This window comes from Gracilinanus agilis, chromosome 5, assembly GCF_016433145.1.
Source record: "Gracilinanus agilis isolate LMUSP501 chromosome 5, AgileGrace, whole genome shotgun sequence".
Classification (NCBI taxonomy): Eukaryota; Metazoa; Chordata; class Mammalia; order Didelphimorphia; family Didelphidae; genus Gracilinanus; species Gracilinanus agilis.
This window is the reverse complement of record NC_058134.1, coordinates 217,332,078-217,353,425: the sequence shown is the minus strand read 5'-3', so window position 1 is coordinate 217,353,425 and position 21,348 is coordinate 217,332,078. Positions and strand designations below refer to the sequence as shown.

The window sequence follows — 21,348 nt, the reverse complement described above, 5'->3', positions numbered from 1 at the left end:
GGATGTCCCTCAGTTGGGGAATGGCTGAACAAATTGTGGTATCTGATGGTGATGGAATACTATTATGCTATAAAGAATGATGAACTGCTTGATTTCTATAAGAACTGGAAAAACCTCCAGAAACCAACGTGGAATGGGCAGAACCATGGGAACATGGTACACAAAAACTGTAACACTGTGGGTAGATCAAATGTAATCGACTTGTTACTAAAAGCAATACAATGACCCAGGACAATTCTGAGGGACTGATGAGAAAGAATGCTAGCCACATCCAGAGGAAGAAACTGTGGGAGTAGAAATCCAGAAGAAAACATATGATTTATCACTTGTTTATATGGGTATATGATTTGGGGTTTGGGTTTTATAAGATTGTTCTATTACAAAAATGAATAATATGGAAATAGGATTTGAGTGGTAATATATGTATAGCCCAGTGGAATTGCTGATCAGCTCCAGGAGCAGGGAGGGAAGAGGGGAAGGAGACAAGAAGAATCATGTAACCATGGGAAAAAAACCCTAAAAACTTAAATTAAAATTTTTAAAAATGAGGGGGTTGGACTTGGCCTCTAAGCACCCCCTCTGAGTATGGGAGTTCCCAAATCTTCACCCTGACGTCCCTGTTTCTCCATTCCTAAAGCACTCCCAACTCCTGTAGTCTGTGACCTCAGAGGAGAATGAAGCTTCTGGACATGGCCTCAATCCATCAGACTCTAAGCAAAAGAAGCAGTTTGAGCCCCAGATCAGGCAGCTCAAGGACTTCTTTTGCTGGGGATGGGTCCTTGATGTCTGCTGATCTGTCTCAGACTCCATCTTCATAGTGGGTTTATTGCCAACTCCCTAACTTTCTCCTCTCCCCAGTTTCCTTCACCAAGTTCCCAGCCCCGAGCCAACTCCCTGGGACTCCATCTCTTTTCACTAGAAAAAAGTAGGATCCTGGGCCTTGCATGGGTGAATAAGGGAAGGCTCACTCTATGACAAAATAGGATCACAACCTGGAAGAAGACTGACCAGCCTCAGGGTTTTCATAGATCATAGGATCAAAGTTCCATAGCTGAAAAAAATGAAAGAAAAAGAAACAAAATAAGAACAAAAATTTAAAACTAAAGGAAAAAAGAAAACCAAGATGAAACAGTTAAAGCAAATCTATAGCTGGAAGAGACTTTACAGATGGGGAAACAAAGGCGGGGAATGCCTTGGCCAGAATGATGTAAATGCTAAGTGTTTGAAGCAGGATTTGAATTCAGGTATTCCTTACTCCAAGAATTAAACCTGACCCACTACTCTCACACATTCCTTCTTTAATCTATTCTGTGCTTTATTGAGACCTTGCCAACATCCCTCTAAATTATTACAGTGCCTGACACATGATAAGTTCTTAATAAATACTGGTTGATTTGACTAGAATTGACCTCACCCTACCAGAACTGTTGGAAATGGACCAGAATTCCATCAGAGATGGGAACAAGTTATTCTAGTCCACAGAGTGCCGGACTTGGAGTCAGGAAGACTTGAGTTCAAATCCATGGTCAGCTCTTGGAATTCATACACAAATAGGAATCTCCTTGTAATACACAGGACCATAGAACTCTTCTAGTCCATGTTGTCCTCTTGCTCATAACAGCCTGGACTCCAGAGAACTCTAATCCATAACTGGATAGTGTTGTTGTTTAGTCATATCTGACTCTTTGGGACCACATCTGGAGTCTTCTTGGCAGAGATGCTAGAATTGTTTGCCATTTCTTTCTCCAGTTCATTTTACAGATGAGAAAATTGAGGCAAACAGGATTAAGTGACTTTCCAAGGGCCACATCTCTAGGAAATATCTGAGGCCAGATTTGAACTCAGATCTGGCTCTCTATATACAGTGCTACCAGGGGGCAGCTAGGTGACTCAGTGGAAAGAGAGCCAGCCCTGGAGATGGGAGGTCCTGGGTTCAAATCTGACCTCAGACACTTCCTAGCTATGTGACCCTGGGTGAGCCATTTAACCTTAATTGTCTAGCCCTTACCTCTCTTCTGTTGATAGTTGGTATGAACTCTAACAGAAAGTAAGGATTGTTGGTTTTTTTTAATTATATGATTCTCGCTTATGCTAAAGACAGTTGTCAATGCTTTGTATAGTGGTTAGAATGTTGGCTCTGCATTCAGAGGCCCTGGGTTCAAATCCTGTTTCTGATGCTGCCTGGTTGACCATGGGCAAGTCATTTCTATGGGTCCATTTCTTTGGATGAGGGAGTTAGTCCCTAAGGGCCTTTTCAGCCCTAGATCCAGGGTCTAATGACAGTTCCCTTACCAGCTTTTCTCAAAGCAGACAAGAAGCGCTAGCTCCTGAACAAAGGTCTCTGGGTCCTCTCTTCCAATCACACCTTCTCCCCACCACCTGCAGCCCCTAAAAGGGCAAATGCTCTGTTGTTTCAAGGCTTGTCCTCTTACCCACCAGCTCTACTGGGCTCAGCGGAAAAATTCAATCAACATTGCCCCTGTCCAGGCAAAGAGTGCACAGCTCCTCCCCCTCCCCTGCTCACAACATCATCCTCCTCCTCCTCCTCCTCCTCCATCCAGTGATTTACAAGGCATCCCTTGGGTGTCCCACCCTGTGTTCCCAGTGGCTTCGAGCTCTCCAGAAGAAGATTCCATCCTGCCTTGGAGGATTGAACAATGTGATGGCAGAGACAGGAAGCAATAGCAAACTAGGGAACAATAGCAGCCAGGGCAGAAAACAAAAGGACGGGTATAATCATACAATGTTAGAGCTATAACTGGCCTCCGAGAACAGCCTGTCGGGCCTGGGAGGGGCCATCTTAGAACAAAGGATGTCAGTCCTAAGAGGGACCTGAGAAAACAGAATGGAGGAGCAAGGGGGAGGGAGGGGCTTTGGAGCACAGAATGTCAGATCTCTGCATGTTGGGGGCTTAAAAGAAATAGTATAAGAGCTGGGAGGGACTTTAGGCAATGTCAGAGATGAACTAGGTCTTAAAGCAAAAACTATCAGTTAGAAAAGATCTTAAAGCATATAGAGTATTAGAGCTGGGAAGAACCTGAGAACAGGGAAGGTTGGAGCTAGGAGGGGGCTTAGAAGAGGGAATGTCAGAGCTGGGAAGGATCTTAGAACAGAGAATGTCAGAGCTGAAAAAGAACTTAGAACAGAGAATGTCAGAGCTGGGAGGGGTTCTAGAGCTAGGATGGTCAGAGTTGGGAAGGACCCTAAAACAGGGAATGTGAGAGCTGAGAGAGCTTAAAATAGGGAATATCGGAACTGGGAAGGGGTTTAGAACAGGGAATGTCAGAACTGGAAGGACCTGAGAACAGGGAATCTCAAAGCTGAGAGAGGCTATAAAACATGGAATATCAGAGTTGGGAGGGGCCTTAGAACAGAGAATGTCAGAGCTGGGAGGGGCCTTAGAATTTGGGGTGCCAGAGCTGGGAAGGGCCCTAAAGCCTCAGCAATCCAACCTGTTCAGTGATGTAATTACAGAGTCTAAGGGCTGTGGCCATTGAAAAAAGAGAGATTGAGGAGACAAGGAGGAGTAGGGCAGAGGTGGAATGTTTTGATTGTCCCCGTGTCCTCCTATTATTTTCTAGGCTCCAAAGGCTTCTCTCCCTCCTCCCTTCCCTCTCCCTATTCTACTTCCCTTTCCATGGTGGGGGTGAGGAAGGCCTGAGCCACATCCAGCAGCTGACTTCCCATAAGGAATGATGGGGAAAGGGCACACACCTCCTGCCCAAGGCCTCTAATGGCCAACGCTGGCCACAGACAAGAAGCTTTTAGAGACATAGATGGGTAGACTGACAGCCAACATGGAAGCCAAAGATGGATCAACCGGCAGACTAGCTGAGTACTTGGTGGACCTGTGAGTGTGGGTGGACAGATGGCTAGGCTAAATAGCAGATGGATGGACAGACAGAGTGGTGAACAGAGACAGGTATCCAGCTGTATCGCCCTAGCAGTGGATATAGAGAGGCAAAGGAATGAAGGGACCTGTCATCGGGTGAGTTGACAGACAGATGGAAAGAATAGGCAATCCCATGGTGGAGGGAGGGGACATTGCCCTAACTTGAACTGGAGGCCAATCCTGACCTTCAAGGGCAGCCATTAGGGTGACTGAGTGAACATTACCTTTGTGGGAAGGGTGGTGCCATCAGCATTATCTCCTCTTCATTCTCTATGTCCATTCTCCAGGTCCCAGACTACTTCCATGCATTCCCCACTCTGACATGGAAGCCAGCTAGCCAGGGGAGTCTATGACCATGGCCTGAAGAGTGATCCCCCAACCTTCCCTGTAGAGGAAAAGAGATGGGGGAGGGGAGAGAGGAGGCAGCACTTTCCCCAAGGTAGTCTCCCCCTGCCCCCATCTGGAAGGGATTTGTTCTGCATTCTGCAGTCCAGGGATGATGACTGTGCAGCCCACATTTAACCCTTGAGCTGTACCCAGGCTGTTGACAAAGATGTGCTGAAGATCTGGCTGGCCCAAACTCATTCTAACCCTGTTCAATTATATCGCTTGAGGAAGGATCATTGGAAGAGACAGATTGGACATGACATCTTCCCTTCCTCCTCCTCCAAGAGGACAAACCAAGGCAGAAAGACCCAGAGTCGAGGAATTCATAGATTCTAATCCAGAGAGAAACAGATACACAGACAAAGAAAAAAAGAAAGAAAGGAAGAAAGGAAGGAAGAAAGAAAGAAAGAGAAGGAAGGAAGAGAAGGAAGGAAGGAAGGAAGGAAGGAGAGAGAGAGAGAAAAGGGAGAAAATTTCCTTAAAGTACTTATATTTTAAGGGAAGCCAGTAGATATAGAAAGCTGTGCCCAGGGAGGGTCATTTTGGTACAGCAAATTATAAGAATGTTGAATGGGGTCCTTGGGGTCAGGGTTTCAGAACTAGACAGAGGAGTGAGGAAAGGTGAAGAATGAGGAGAAGGGTAGACAGCTGGAAAAAAATGTTGAGAAATGGTAGGGGTGGGGTAGTCCCCACTCAGGACATCAGGGCCCCTTAGCAGCAGTGCAGGAGTTAAAAGGATTGAAGCCTAAAAGGTGGAGATCTCTGGTCTGGGTAGCAAGGTAACTAACTGGCCAAAAGATAGTCAGGAATGAAGAGTGAAGCATCAGTGGAAGTAGAGGTAAGTAGGGAGTCATGAATTTCACCCTGTATGTCCCCCTTCCCCCAACCATGCCCATTCCTTATAATAAAAGGGGAAAAAAGTTCCGCAAACCTGGCTAAAACATTATGCAAGTCCTATGATCTGTTCATGTCCCACACCCAGAAGCCCCCAGTTCTACAAAGAAGTCTGAGAGAGGTATGTCCTCTGGTATTTCCTCCCTTGCTCCCTCCCTCCCTCTGCTCAGCCTCCCCAGACTCCTCTGTCTTCTTCAGATTCTTGGTTTCTTTGGGCGCAGTAATATTCCATGACATGCATGTTCCACAATTTGCTTAACCATCCCCAATCGATAAGCATTGACTTGGCTTCCAGCTCTTTGCTTACTACAATAAGCATTTTAAAGTGGGCAATTTGAGCTCCTCCAGAAGGATGGATGGAAAGCACGGGGTCATTGATTTAAAACAGGAAGCGTCCTTAGATAGCATCTTATCCAGCCCTCTCATTGTCAAAAGCAGGAAACTGAGGCCCACAGAGGATACAAAGCTTGCCAAAGGGGGCATGTATCTTAGAAGCAGAACCAGGAGTCCAGCCTAGGGCCAGATCCAGAGCCCAAGAAATGGGGCTATCCTTAGGGCAAAGAGATGAGGGTTCTCTAGTGGCCATGCCAAAAGGGGTCTGTCGTGGTTGCTGCCCATCCAGCATTGCTCTACTCGTGTTAATCCTTGTGAGCCACCTCACTGCCAGTACCAGAGACCAAGCTCTGAGGTTTTAACCTTTTCATCTCCGACTTCTCTACCAGACAAAAAACCTTAAGAAAGTTACATTTTACTGGAGGAGAAGACTGGAGGGATGGGGGTGGGGAGAGATCACTCAAATTTAGTTGGCAATTTAAAGTTTGCCAAGTGATTTCTATAGCTCTCATTTTATCCCCTCTTTTCTCCACCCCCACTTCTTTTAAATTTTATTCTGGCTATCGACCCTTCTTTCTCCTACCCCTGCTCCTCCCTGCTCACTTCCCCCCATCCCTCTGTCCAGTTCTGAAATTCTGATCAAATCAGCTGATTGGAGATCCTTGCAGATCCTGGAAAGAAATCCTAGGCTCCTTTCCCTTTCGGTGCCCCTATGCCCTGCCTGCTCTCCCTTTTCCCTGCCACTCTCCCCCCACCTCTATCCCAGTGGCAGGGAAACCAGCCAGAGGAATGGGCTCACTCCTCTAGGTCTGTGCTGGGACCCTGAGTGAGCCCTGAGGAGTTCCTCTGTGCCCACAAACACTCCATTTCATGCCACCATTCAGCAATCCAGGTAGCAACTCACTGACCAGCCGGGTCAAGGATGGGAGGTTCAAAGCTAGAAGCTGCCTTAGAGGCCATCTGGCCCAACCCCCTAATTCTACAGAGAAGCCAACTGAGGCCCAGAAGAGGGAATTGACTTGCACAAAGTAGGGAGGGGATGAGGCAGGTTTCTAACTCGGGTCCTCTGATTCTGAAATCCACCCCTCACACACTGTCTTCTCTGTGGCCAAGGAGAAAGGGGAATGAGAAAGACGCTTCTCCCAGAAGATGTCAGGGGAGTAGGGCCTCCAAACCAGGGTCCTGGCACATGGCACATGGGAGGTTACCGCCACACCACATGAGCACTAACCTCGATCCCACAAAATCGGAGATTATGTTTCTCGAGGAGAAAGAGAGGATAGAGGCCATCGTGGCCAACCCCCTGGCCCTTTTACAAATGAGGAAACTGAGGCTCGGACAGGACGATCTAAGTCTCGGCAAGGGGGGGGGGGTCTCTAACAGAAAGAGGCGTATTTGTATGTGTGTTTGGGAAGGGAGGGGATGGACCAAGAGTAAAGGCCTAAATTCCCCTCCCCCGGACGGCCCAAGCAAATTCTTGCTGTCTTCGTTCCTTGGAGGGCATTGGCCGCTAGCGGGCTGAGATCCCGCCCTGCCCTCCACGCCCCCCTCCCTTTTCCCTCCTGCTCCCTCCTTCCTTCCCTCCCCTCTGACTTGAAAGCCAGCGCTCGGGGTGGCAGTGGGACTGGCCGGCTCGGACGGACAGGCGGACGCGGGAGGGCAGGGCACCGCCGCTGGCTCGGGGAGGCCCAACCAACCAGGGAGGAAGGAGCTTTTGGTATCCCCCGCCCCAGCCGCCCCACCCCACCCCCAATCCTGCGTGCATCTGCCTGGAGTGCCCGGGGGCAGGGCGGCCGAGACTCGCTGGGGAGGTAGAGAAACTGCCGCCACCGCTCCAAAGTTTCTTTTCCTCCTCTGCCGGGAAAAACAAACCAGCCCCCAGCCCAGAGGAAGCCAGAGAGAGGTAAACCCAGAGGTGTCCATTACTGCTGGGGTTAGAAGGATGTGGGATCAGGGTGCCTGCCTCAGGCAGCCCCAGGAGGGGTGCACGGTGAGGCTCACCCACACTGAGTTGGGCTCTCTGGGGAGAGCCATTCGGTCCGGGGCAGTGTGGGCGGGAGCTGCCTGGGACAGGCTGAAGGCTTTAGAGGAGCTGCCGCGGAGTTGGAGATTTTGAGGGGGGCGGCGGAGGAGAAGCGAGTGAATCAATAGCCGGGGCCCCCACAGAGGACTGGGCATGGGGAAGAGGCTGGAGCCTGGGCTCCACCACCCCCAGCTCCTCATTCCAGCGTCTCAGACAGGAAAGGGAGTCGCTGCGGGGGGGTGGGGGTGGGAAGGCGGGGGAGAGGAAAATGCTGTGCGAGGATTTTCTGCCGCGGACTCCTTGGCTACACCCCCACTGCCTTCATGCCCCCACCCTTAGACGCCGGCGCTGAGAGCGGGAAGGAAGGCTGGGGGAAGGGGGGGGGCGGGGGAAGGCTGACGGGACGGACAGAACTGGAGCTTTGCCCTGACCCTCCAGTCCTCTCCTCTCCCCGCTGACGCCCGGTCCGGGCCAGTGGCCCGCGCTTTCCATACCCTTGGATTTGGGGAAAGCCGAAGAGGTCAGCTCCCGTCCAGTTCCCCCGCCCCAGCTGGGGATCTCCCTACTTCTCCGCCCCCCCCCAACACATTGGAGAGTCTCTCCTTCTTGGGGTCCCCTCTCTCTTCCCGGCCCACGCCACAGCCAACAGCTGGATAGATGGACCCTTCTCCGAGAGGAGACGGCGACCGGGGAAACTATGTCCTGGGGGAAAGGCAGAGGGGGAGGGAGGATGAGGAAGGGAAGGGGAAAGGGGAAGGCTTCTTTGCTCAAGGTGACAGGAAAAGAGGGCGGAAGGGACTGGACGGGACGGGACGGAATGGGAAGGGAAAGGAAAGTCCTTGGTAGGCAAGGCAGCCTGAAGGGGAGGGGCTGCGCCCCGAACTGGAGGTGGAAGAGTTAATTCCAGATGTTGGTGAGGTCCTTGTAACTCCGCTTGTAAATTTAGGTCCTACTGAGTGCCCTGCGCTGGGGGAAAAATAGACGCCTTCATCCATTCTTCTTCGGGGGGAGAAGGGGGAGTCCCACAAGAGAACTGAAAAGGTCGTAAGCCTGCAGAAAGCCCCGGGGCTTCGAAATCTGTCTCTGATACTGATTCTCGGTTTGTGGCCCTCGGGAAAAACCCGGCATCTCAGCCTCAGTTTCCCCATGTGGAAATGGTGGAGCGGTTGGAGGGGGCGGGAGGCGGGAATTATCTTTGCATGATCTGCCTCGCGGGTTTGCGGCTACTGGTTTACATCCACAAAAATGAAAGGGGGCGGGGGAAGCAGGAGTCACCCATTCTTCCCCCCCTTAGGGTGAAAGGACTCTTAGGGACACTGTCCAGGACCTCCCCAGACCTCTCTAAGGCTTGCCCATCAGGCCAATTGGCATGGGGGGGGAGGTAGGAGGGAGGGTTATGAATGATCCCTGCCATGCTCTGCCCAGGCTGTCCTCTCCCTGCCCCCCTTCCAGCCCGCCTGCGGAGCCCTCGCGCTCCCTGGCACCCTGGCACCACGCTCTCGGTCACTGCTTGGCCAGAGTTGGGTGCCGGAGCTGTCTCCAGGCTGTGACCTCTCTGCCGGAGGCCCGAAGGACACGTGGCGCCGGGGCGGCGGCTTGACCCGCACACAATAGGGGCAGCGCCCAGGGAAAGAGGGTGTGGATGCCTTCATCCTGCGCTCTGAAGCTGTGAGACCTTGGACCAATCACTGCCCCCCCCCCAACCTCAGTATCTTCCTCTATAAAATACCGGGGTTGTACTAGTTGTTTTCTAATGGACCCTTCCAGCTCCGAGTCCCAGGATCCCAAGAATAGTCCGGCCTAGGGCAGTCCTGGAGACTAACTAGCAAGTCTTTGCCTCTCCCCCTGTGAGTCGGCTGCCCAGGTCCTACTAGCTTGGAGTCCCCGGCTGCCTGGCCTCAGCGCTGCAAAGGCGCCCCCTACCTGCGCCTTAAGATTTCTAGAGAGTCTCTTGGGATTCAGATATGGAGGACACCTTAGGAATAATCTCCTAGTTCAGGGGTTCTAAATTAACCTGGGACTGTGAATTTCTCTTTAAGATATTTTTATAACTATTTACAAATATAATTGGTTTCATTTTCAGTCATTCTACCAGGGCTTTTTTTTTTTCGAACCAAAAAAATTCAATACAATTCAATATTTACTAAGAACCTGCTATGTGCCAGGTACTATGCTAAGGTTTCTGAAGGCTGTGACTTGCCCAGGGTCATACTGCTGCTAAAAGGGATTGAAGGATTACAAAGCACCTTCCTGCTAATAACTCTCTGCAAGGATTATCATATCCATTTCACAGATGAGGAAACTGAGGCTAAGAGGATATCCAGAGTTACATGGCTTTTGTTCAGTCATAGTTGATTCTCTGTGACCCCCATTTGGGGTTTTCTTGGCAGTCATTGGAGTAGTTTGCCATTTCCTTCTTCAGCTCATTTTTAAAATGAGGAAACTGAGACCAACAGGGTTAAGTGACTTGTCCAGGGTCACCCAGCTAGTAAATGTCTGAGGCCAGATTTGAACTCAGGTTTTCCTGACTACTTCAGACATGACACTCTATCCATTGTGCCATGACTCACAAGGCTAGTCACTGTGAAAGTCAAAGGCAAGATTTGAACCCAGGTCCTCCTGATTCCAGGTCCAGTCCCTCCCCCCTGGTATCCTCTGCCTCTCAGGAGAAACAACCCTGTAGGTAAATGAGGGTTAATAATAACCCCTCTCAGGTGTATACTTAAAGCACTTTCCCATCAATTATCTCGTTTGGTCTGCGGGTGGAACAAGGCTGATTATCCCCACTTTACAGATAAAGAAATTGGCATCCTGAATTGAGGTGATTTCACCGCAGGTCACTTAGCCAGTAAGTGGCAGAGAGGATTGTGGGATGTCAGAGAGGATTGTGGAATGTCAGAGAAAGCTTCATTGAGGAGGCTGGCCTGCAGTAGCTGTACAACCAGAATGTGGAGGCTTCATATAAGTAGGGAACTCATAGGAGAAACTTCTCCAATGCAGACCGATGGCAGCTCCACCACATGGAGCCTTCGAGTCGCCCAGGGCATTTTGATCTCATCCATTCCAACTCTGTCATTTGACAGATGAGGAAACTGAGGTTCAGAAAGAAGTGAGTCATCCTGGGTCACCCAGCCAGCTTGGATCTAAGCCTGCCTCTGAAGCCCTGGACTAGGTCCTTTGGACTCCTGGGCTCTCCATCTCTGATCCTATGCGTTCTGAGCCTGGCCCTCCAAGCACCAGACCACAATGACTCCTGAAGAAGAGTTGGGGGTTTATAGCTTTAGAGAAGAGGGAAACTGACCCTCCACCCAGACCGAAGAGGGGCCCTTTGGGAGGAGTCTTGGAGGGCTGCTTCGGATCCTGAGAAGTGACTTATCTAAGGTCACATAACCAGATGTGTCAGGGGCAGATATTAATGGCCAGCATTTATAAAGTGCCGACTTTGTGCCAGGCACTGTGCTAAGCACTTTATAAGGAGCCCAGGAAATATGATTATCCCCATCTTACAGACAGGGAAACTTAGGGTAAACAGGTCTTGACTTGGCCAAGAAAGATCACACACCTAGGAAGTATCCAAATTTGAACTCAGAACTTCTTGACTCCAGGTCCATCACCCTATCCATTTCTGCTATCTAGATGCCCCAGGTATTCTGACTCCAGAGACTAAGGGCTCTTCCCACTGACTGGAAGGGAGAGAGAGTGACCAGTGGATGACTAGTTTGGGGCAACTAGGTGGCTCAGTGGATAGAGCACCAGACTTAGAAGAATCTGGGTTCAAATGTGGCCTCAGACACTCCTAGTTGTGTGCCCCTGGGCAAGTCACTTGACCATTGCCTAGCCCTTACAGCTCTTCTGCCTTGGAACCAATACACATTCTAAGAGAAAAGCTAAGGGTTTAAAAAATAGATGAGATGGCTGCTTAATTTCAGGAATATCCACTATGAATTTCAGCACTGGAAGCAGTATTCTTTTTTTTTTTTTTTAAAGCACTTACCTTCCATCTTAGAATCAGTACTGTGTATGTTTCCAAGGCAGAAGAGCAGTCAAGGGTAGGCAATGGTCCCTTTCACATTATTTTTATTTTTAACTCTTACCTTCTGTCTTAGAATCAATGCTGTGTATTGGTTCCAAGGCAAAAGAGAAGTCAGGGCTAAGACATGGGGGTTAAGTGACTTGCCCAGGGTCACACAGCTGAGAAGTGTCTGAGGTCAAATTTTGAATCCCATCTCTAGGCCTGGCTCTCAATCCACTGGGCCACCCAGCTGCCCCCTGGGAACAATATTCTAACAGCAGAAATGGAGCTGGCTTTGGAGTCAAAGGACCTGAAATCAAATCCTGCCTAGATATCCTCCCTTCTGCCTGGGTAACCTCGGACAAATTACTTATGTTCTCTGGGTTTCCATAGCCTCATCTGCAAAATGAAGGATTTGATGACTTCTGTAAGGCTTAATGGTAAGAGTTTGGCAAAAGTGAGGAAAGTAGTTGAATAAAACACTTAGTTTAATTTGAGAAGTACAGAAAGGAGGAGAGACTATTATTCTAATGACTTCCCATACTAGATCATAACATCTATCATCTGCCCTCTGCCTCAGTTTTTCCATCTGTAAAATTAGAGGGGGTTGAGGATTGGACTTGATGACCGTTAAGACCCCTTCTAACCCCAGATCTATCCTTTTGGGGTCTTAGTTTTTCTGGCCACGGAATCCTTAAAAGAGCGTTGTGAGGTAGATACTGGCAGTATTCCCTCTGGAGAGAGATGAAAACTCCGGGGAGCTGAGGGACTTGCCCAGGAGCCCTCAGAACTCGTAGGACCACCGCTCTAGACCTGGAAGGAGCCTCGGGCGGGGGTGTGGAGCCCAAGGACCTGCGGCCTCATGCCCGGCTGCTGGTCCCTAGCCCGGTGCCTCCCTCTCCAGCCTCGAGCTCCCAGTTCCCCTTGGTGCTCTGTGATCCCGAGTCTTGTCCTCACTTTCCGCCTTGTCCTCTTCCAGGTCTCCACCCGCCGGAACCGGCCCGCTAGTCCACAGCCAAACCCCCAGGAAGGAGGGAGCTGGCAGACCGCAGACGAGCGCGCTAATCCCCCTGCCCTTCTAGCCCAGGGGCCGTCCAGCCAGTCGAACCTGCTCCAGCTACATCCGGGAGAGCTCCATCCCGAGTCCTTCCAAGACGAAGCCATGGCTCCCCCACGAGCCGCACCCTCCGGGGCAGCTCCGGCTCCCTAAGAGCGGGAGGGGGTAAGAAACCCTCCGCCCGGGGCTGCGCCTTCCTCTCCCTCGACTCTCCAGGAGAGCCCCCGGCCGGGGAAAGCCCAGGTGCGGGGAGGGCCTTCTAGCCGGGCTTCCAAGCCCCCTTGACCATCGCCCTCGAAGAGACAGGTTGGCATGGACACGAGGAGGATCGAGCAGCCCAAGGCAGCCGGGCCGGCCCTGGGCTGGATGTCGGGCTCGCACCGGAAGAGGAGGCCCACGAGGGCTGAGCTGACCGCCGAAATGATCAGCCCGCCCCTCGGCGACTTCCGCCACACCATGCACGTGGGCCGAGGCGGGGATGTCTTCGGGGACACGTCCTTCCTCAGCAACCACGGCGGGGTGGGCCGAGGCGGCGGCGGGCGCTCTCCCAGAAGCTTCCTCCTCCGCACCCTGCAGCAGGTCCGGCGGGGAGGGCTCCCCTCCCGGGGGTCCACCTCCTCCGCAGCCTCCTCTCCCGACCCACCGGCCATCTCGCCCATCATCAAGAACGCCGTGTCCTTGCCCCAGCTCCACCAGGCGGGCTATGACAGCATGGTGGTGGGCAAGCTGAGCTTCCGAGACAGCCCTCGGGGGTCCCCTGATGGGCACCATGGCTATGGTAAGTGGATCCTTCCCAGGCCCTCGCCTCCTCCCCTCCCCCTCCCCTGCTTGCCCTCTCCAAGGCCTCCATTTCTCCAGTCACATTATTTTTCTTTAAACCTTTACCTTTTCTCTTAGAATCAATGCTGTGTCTTGGTTGTAAGGCAAAAGAGCAGTCAGGGCTAAGCCAGGAGGGTCAAGTGACTTGCCCAGGGTCACCCAGCTAGGAAGTGTCTGAGGTCAGATCTGAACCCAGGACCTCCTGTCTCCAGGTCTGGTTCACTATCCACTGAGCAACCCAGTCATCCCTTCCTTTCACATTATTTTTATTTTTAACCCTTACCTTCTGTCTTAGAATCAATTCTGTGTCTTGGTTCTAAGGCAGAAGAGAGGTCAGGGCTAAGACATGGGGGTCAAGTGACTTGCCCAGGGTCACCCAGCTAGGAAGTGTCCAGATTTAAACCCAGGAGTTCCCATCTCTAAGCCTGGCTCTCTGAGCCACCTGGCTGCCTTCACATTATTTTTGTTTCTCAGAACACTTCCCAGAAGCCCAGGAAGATCTTAATACCTACCTCTTCAGCTTGGGGGAAGGCAAAGCTAGAAGTTGAGCCCAAAGACCTGGGTTCAAATGCAGGCTTTGACCTTTCCTAGCTGGGTGACATTGGGTGAAATCACTTAACCCCTGGACCTCTTTTTTCCCCCTCTCCTAAATGAAGCTAGACTTTTTTTTCCTCTGTGGAAGTCAGGTTGTACCAGACTGTGATAACTAACGTTTTTATCTCGCTCGATTTAAAGTTTGCAAAGTGTCCTGAGCCCCAGGAGGTAGATATTACAGGCATTGTTATTTCCATTTTACAGAGGAAGAAACCGAGACTCAGGTTCAAGGACTCGAGCCCAGGGTCACACCATGGGTGCGGGAGGGCAGATCCCGAAGCAGGATGGCTCACAGCCTCTCTGTCACCCCTTCGGGCTCCGTCTCATGCTTCTGGGATGCCTCCAGGCCCTTCCAGATGTAACATTCCAAAGTTGTGGGGTCCAGGCTTCCATCATTGGGGCATGGACCTGGAAGGGGTCAGGAGCTTGCCTGGCCTGGAGACAGCCGTGGAGCGATGCTGACACCTTGTGGCAAAAAAAGAAAAAAAATCGTGAACCCACAGAAATTGGGCTCATCCCTTCCTCTAGAATTGGAAGGAATTTTAGTCCGACCTCCTCATTGTACAGAGGAGGAAACTGAGGCCCAGAGTACCCCAGGCCCTTCGATTTAAAAGTGAGGAAACTGAGGCCTAGAGTACTTGTCCAAAAGCTCACAGGCACACACAGTTCAGGAGTGGATTCCCTTAGTCCAGAGCCAGTGGTCTTTGCAAAGTACCAGGCTAATAGACCTGGGGATTCAAGCCCAGTGGCCTGACCTAAGCAAGGACAGTGCTCCCTGGTTTCCCCATTAGTAGACAGACATCCATAATGGCTTGAGTGAATTCAATTTAATTCAGTAAGGAATAGAACGTGGCCCTGATGGCCTTGAGTGACCGTCAGCCCTTTTCGGCTGCTTTCTAAATAGTAGCACTGTGAAATAAATGACGTGAACTCTTTGAGGTCTTTTTGACTTTGCTCCTAGTTCCTCTCACATTTGTTGTTCAGTATTTTCATTGTGTCCAACTCTTCCTGATCCCTTTTGAAGTTTTCTCGGCAAAGATGCTGGAGTGGTTTGCCCTTTCGTTTCCTTTTCCAGCTCATTTTTCAAATGAGGAAACTGAGGCAAATAGGGTGAAGTGATATGCCCAGGGTCACACAGCTATTGTAGCCAGATTTAAACTCAGGCAGATGAGCCTTCCTTTCCCACAATAGGTGCTTAATAAAGATTTATTGAGTGAATGGGTCATTAGTCTGATCTGTAAGCAGAAAGGACCAGCACACACTGGCAGCTAAGTGGTGCAGTGGATAGAGAACTGGGTCAGGAGCAAGTAAGTCCTGATTTCAAATCCAGCCTCAGATACTTAATAGCTATGTGACCCTAGGCAAGTTACTTGCCCTCCTTCTGCCTTAGTTTTCTCTACTATAAAATGGGGATAACAATAACACCTCCCTCGAAGGGTTGTTGTGAACCTGCGCAAGTTACTTGCCCTCTGTCTGTCTCAAATTTCTCCTCTGTAAAAGGGAAATAATAATAGCATCTCCTTCTTAGGGTTGTTTTGACCCTAGGCAAATTACTTGCCCTTTCTCTGCCTCAGTTTCCTCTTCTGTAAAAGGGAAATAATAGCATCTCCTTCTCAGGATTGTCTCAAAGATCAAATGGGATCTATAAAGTGTTTTACAAACCTAAGGTATTATATAAATGCCAATTATTGTTATTATTGTTGGTATATATTAGAAAGAGCCTTGAAAAAGAAAGAAAGAAAGAGAGAGAGAGAGAGAGAGAGAGAGAGAGAGAGAGAGAGAGAGGGAGGGAGGGAGGGAAAGAGGGAAGGAGGGAAGGAGGGAGGGAAGGAAGGAAGGAAGGAAGGAAGGAAGGAAGGAAAGAAGGAAGGAAGGAAGGAAGGAAGGAAGGAAGGAAGGAAGGAAGGAAGGAAGGAAGGAAGGGAGGGAGGGAGGGAGGGCCTTGGAGAGAAGCAACACGATGGAGAATCTGACTCTTAAGTCAGGAATTTCTAGGTTCAAGGCCTGATTCTGACCCATCTTGGCTGTATGTCCCTGATCAAGTCACTTCCTATCATGCCTCCAGACCCATCTCTAAGACTTTTTGTTTAAACCTTTATTTTTTGTCCTTATAAGAACTCTAGGACAGAATGGCAAGGGCTAGATAATTGAGGTCAAATAGTTTGTCCAGTGACACCCAGCTAGGAAGTTTCTGAGGTCACATTTGAACCCGAGTCCTCCCAATTCCAGGCCTGACTCTCAATCCACTGTGCCATCTAGCTGTCCCAGTTGACTGACTCCAAGCTTTGGTGTGAACAAAAATAACAGATACAAATCTCTAAGCTTTTAGGATTCATAAAGAGCTCTCCCCTCTGCCCATTTTAACAGGTGGCCAGACTGAGGCTCAGAAAGGTCCCAGGCCAAACAGCTAGGAAGTAGAAGCTCAGGACCCACATAAGTCCTTACCAAATGTTATTTCATTCATTCAACCCCAAGATTTCTTCTGAGTCCTAGCCCAGCCTTGTTCCCACTATAATTGGGTATTTCTGCCACCCACACAGGGCACAAACTCTGCATGCCTTCGCCCAGACAATTTCTCAGAGCTGCCCAGCTGTGGTGACTCTTTCCCTAGTGAGCGGCGAGCTCTCTGGCCTTTCTGCAGTTGAGCTGGTGCTTAGGCAAAGGCCACATACTGTCTCTGATGAGGCTCCATCTCTCCACTCCTGCCAGGAGGCTCTGCCCACATACCAAAGCCAGGCCTTCAAGGAGGAGGCTGAAATGTTACTTATTCTACTAGATTCTTATCTCCGACTCACACTGTTGGAACTGGTGTCAGAAGTCCCAGGTCCAAGTCTTGACTTTGTAGCTGGCGAGTCCCCTATAAGATGAAGGGTTGGATTCCATGTTTTCTGAGCCAGGTAGTTTAATGGATAGAGTCAGAAGTACTCATCTCCTCCAGTTCAAATCTGGCCCCGGATATTTCCTAGCTGTGTGACCCTGGGCCAGTGACTTAACCCTGTTGCCCTCAGTTGTCCAATCTATAAAATGAGCTGGAAAAGAGAATGACATGCCACTCCAATATCCTGGCCAAGAAAACCCCAAATGAGGTCACAAGAGTCAGAGGCTCTTACATAAACAACAACCACAAGACTTTTTTGAAGGACAGATTCTAGGAACCCAGATTCATTGAATGTTAGTTAATCTCTATCCAAATCACTTCAGTTTAGAGTCATGGTACACACACACACACACACACACACACACACACACACACACACACACAAGAAGATTTCAGATAACATTTAAAGGAATCTGGAACAAGGAAAAGAGACCTGAAAATTCAGCTCAGATGCTTCACATTCCAGGATTGAACCACTGGTGGTTCAACAAAGGGACCTTCTGCCTTCTACTGATAGCTTAATCCTTTCTCCGTGGGGAATTCTGGGTGCTGGCCTGGCTGCCAGACACTTCAGGTGGACCGGTAATGCAGAGATTTCCCCGGAGGGGTCAATGACCAAATCACTTCTGGGGCCAGAAAGGCAATGATGCCAACTAAGATTATGAGTTAAATTTGGTTATCATCCTTAATCCCTTTAAGAAAAGGACTGCTTTGTTCCTTTGTCCTGACCTACCAACCACCTTTCCAAAGGGCCTTTTTCCTCTTGGGAAAGGACTTTAAAGAAGAGTATTATTTTCTTCTTGGCAGCTAGGTGGTACAGTGGTTAGCATAGGAAAATCTGAGTTCAAATCTAGCCTCAGGATACTTACTGGCTGTGTGACCCTGGATGAGTCACTTAATCCTTATTTGCCTCAGTTCTTCTGGAAATGGGGACATTTTGGAGAAGGAAATGTCCAACACTCTCCAGTATCTTTGCCAAGAAAATCCCAGAGTCAGACACGGCCACACAGCAAACATTATTTCTCAATATTTTCAAATATGCTTCCATACTTTCTGCATAAGCTTGGGCAAGTCATTTTTCATCTCTGGGCCTCAGTTTCTAAATCTATGAAATAAGGAGTTAGACTGGATCACCTTCATGTAACTGTAAATTCTATGAACCCAGGTTCTAGTTCCCCTTTTTCTTTTCTTCATCACTCTTCAGCAGGCCTCAGTTTCTCCTCCCTAAGATGAGGAGATCAGGCTAGATGATCTCCGAGAGCTCTTCCAGATCTAAATCTATGATCTGTATGGAATAGAAGAGCATTTCTTGTTCAATCATGTCTTGTTGTGTCCCCATTTGGGGTTTTCTTGGCAGAACTACCAGAGTGGTTTGCCTTGTCCTTTTCCAGCTCATTTTTCAGATGAGGAAACTGAGGGACTTGCTCAGGGTCATACAGCTAGTATGTGACTGAGACCAAATTGGAACCCAGGTCTTCCTGACTTCAAGCCCGGTGCTCTAATCACTGTGCCCTCTAGCTGCCCTAGCATTTCTTATGCCCTTATTCTGTGTCAGGCACCAGATTAAGTGCTTCGAACATGAATAGAAAATTGAGTGTCCGCCTGTTCTGAAGGAGTTCTGATTCTCATTGGGAAAGGGGACACAATGCATCAAGGACAGCTGAAAGGCTTCAGGGGTGCTTAGAGCCAGGCCCAGGTCAGGCAGATGATGGTGGCTGTGAGCGGCTGGGGGGGCCCCTGGACCTCACTCAGAGCCTTTGTCCTGTCTCCCTTCCAGGCCTGGATTCTGGATTCTGCACCATCCCCCGCCTCTTGCCCTCTGAAAAGCCACTGGACAAGGACAGCTCCTTCCCTTCCGAGTCTGAGCTGCCTCGATCGGACTCGGAACCAGAGCTGCATCGCTCAGATTCTGAGCCCAAACTCCATCGCTCCGATTCCATGCTCTCCTTCCGCCTGGACCTGGGTCCCTCCCTCCTCAGTGAGCTTCTCAGTGCCATGAGCTTGTCAGAGGGGCCTGGGAAAGAGCCAGCCCCAGCCCCGACGACAGACCCCCAGCCCCCGGCCGCTGAAGCCCAACCTCAGGGACACTGCCCCAACGGGGTCTCAGTGTCAAAGAGCCCCACTGGGGAGAAGCCGGGGATTCTTCAGCCTGAGAAGTCGAGGCCACCTGTCAGTCTGAACCCAGCCAGGGGACACTGGGTGGGCAGCTGGGGCCCCAGACCCCACTATAGCGAGGTGACCGCCCGGCAAGAGCTGGCTGGAGTGTTGCCTCAAAGCCGGGCCTCGTGGGAGAGCCAGGATGAGGGACTGGGGGCCTCCCCATGCTGGGCAAGGGGCAGCTCCGAGAGGGAGCCACAGAGAGTCCCGGTGCCCAGCACAGTTCAGGCAAGCTCATTCCAATTTGCCGATGAGGATGATGAGGTGAATATGTGAGTGTAGCCTCGCTAGGACCAGGGGACCAGAGCCCCAGCTCGGCACCAGGACCTCTAATCAAGGCCCTCCTCACCCCCCACTTTGGAGGGCACAGGATTTAGGGTGGAGGAGAGCAATCCCCACCACCCAATAGGACAAGCAGCAAAGCCAGGAGCTAGAAGGCCATGGGGGCCAGGGGAAGAGGGAAAAGGAAAAGGAATTGGCATCGCTCCCCATTCCCCCCACCCTGGGTGCTATCCCACCACCTCCCCTCCCCAGGCCAAAGCAGAGTCAGTGGGTTGTGGGGAGGGCAGCCTCTGGTGCTTCCAGAGACTCAGCAGGAATCTCCCTCCCTACCCACTCTGTCTCCCCATCCCCTCCACACAGAGCCTTCAAAGGGCAATGGGGAGAAGGCAGGCTTGCCCCTTTCCTGTCCACAGTCAGTAGTAGGAGTAGGTAGGAGGGGGCTGGATGCCAGAGAGCCGAGACGGGATCCGGCCTGGGCACAGTCAGCCCCGAAGGCCTGACAGCCGGCTCTGACCCCTGCAGCCGTGGGCACCAGATGCCCAGCTTCCTCCCATGCCACTCCTACAGCCTAGCCGGGGCTGACAGTGCAGCCTTTGTGGCTAGGGGAGGGGAGGGGAAGGCAGCACAGGAGCCCATTGTCTCCACTACTACGACTTGTGGCCCAACCCCCAGGGGGTCCATTCCAGGCTGTGGGGAGGGGGAATCCCTCACTATGGGGGGTGCCTCCTGCCTCCCATTACGGATCCATCTCCCCTAGCCCCTGCCCCGAGGGGGAGGGGGCTTCTCCTCGGACTCCATCTCTCCACCCACTGCCATCCCTTCCAGACTGTTCTAGAACCCTAGACCTCAGGCAGGAGGAACGCCTGGCCTTGGCCTGCTGGCCATCCTGGGCTCTCTGGATCCAGTCTGATTCAAAGAGGAGGGGTTTGGGGTTCAGGGTTTTTGGTGGGGTTTTTTGGATACAAATTTGTCCCTCTGGATGAGGTGGAAAAATTGTGTCTGATCTTGTCTGTCTTGCTCACCGTCGGCTACCCTGGAACCCAGACAGAGCCCAGCTCCTTCCCAGAGAATGGGGGGATGCATGCCATGGGAATAAGGGGCAAGGGCTTCCAGGGGCTGCCCCCAGCAGGGAAGAGGCCTCCCCAGCTCCCCAGCTGGGAGTGCTGGGGGAAGGGGAAGCGAGAGGTAATGAATAACAAGGCTGGAATGTCCCTGCCGATAAAGGTGCAGGTGTGTGCCTGTGTGCTCGAGATGGGGGAGCCAGGCCTTATCTCCCTTTCCGGGAACATGGGGCTTAGACCCTCCCCTGCCTGCCCCCAGGTGCCTGGCACTGGGTGCTGCCAGAAACAACAGCATCTCATATTTCTGGAGAACTTCAGGGCTTACAAAGCACAATAGCCCTGTGAGGCAGAAGGGAGGAAGAGTCCTTTTTACAAAGGAGGAAACTGAGACCCACAGAAGCCATGAAGTGACTTCCCCAAGATGGCATGCCTCCCCCTGCCTCAAATGGGTTCCCTTCAGGTTCTCCCACTCCTCCTGGCTTTTTTTTTTTTGTTTTGTTTAAACACTTACCTTCCATCTTGGAGTCAATACTGTGTATTGGCTCCAAGGCAGAAGAGTGGTAAGGGTAGGCAATGGGGGTCAAGTGACTTGCCCAGGGTCACACAGCTGGGAAGTGTCTGAGGCCGGATTTGAACCTAGGACCTCCCATCTCTAGGCCTGGCTCTCAATCCACTGAGCTACCCAGCTGCCCCCTCCTCCTGGCTTTTAGTCAGAGGTGGGCCCTCTCCTGGGTTTTACTGTAAAGATCTGTGGGCCCAGACATAAGGGATCTAGTCATGGCTCAGACCTGGGGCTTCACTCCTGGCCAGTTATGCTTGTGAGGAGGCTGTTCTAAGGGCCCTGCTAGACCTGCCCAACAGACAGTCCATCTACTAAGATCCCTTCCAGTTCAGTCATCCTAGGGAGAAATTCTAGGGTCCTCCCAGCCCTGGCACCCCCCTGTGTTCTAAGTCCCCTC

At 51.1% G+C, this 21,348-nt stretch overlaps 1 protein-coding gene across 1 annotated transcript; it reads left to right on the top strand.

The window, feature by feature from the left end:
- Positions 1–7,130: 7,130 nt before the first annotated feature.
- Positions 7,131–20,312, top strand: CDC42EP1 (CDC42 effector protein 1). The gene is made up of 3 exons (XM_044679856.1): positions 7,131–7,409; positions 12,521–13,376; positions 18,667–20,312. Exons 2-3 carry the CDS (start codon positions 12,911–12,913, stop codon positions 19,320–19,322), a joined length of 1,122 nt encoding a protein of 373 aa, XP_044535791.1. The 5' UTR covers positions 7,131–7,409; positions 12,521–12,910; the 3' UTR covers positions 19,323–20,312.
- The last annotated feature ends 1,036 nt before the right edge of the window (positions 20,313–21,348 follow it).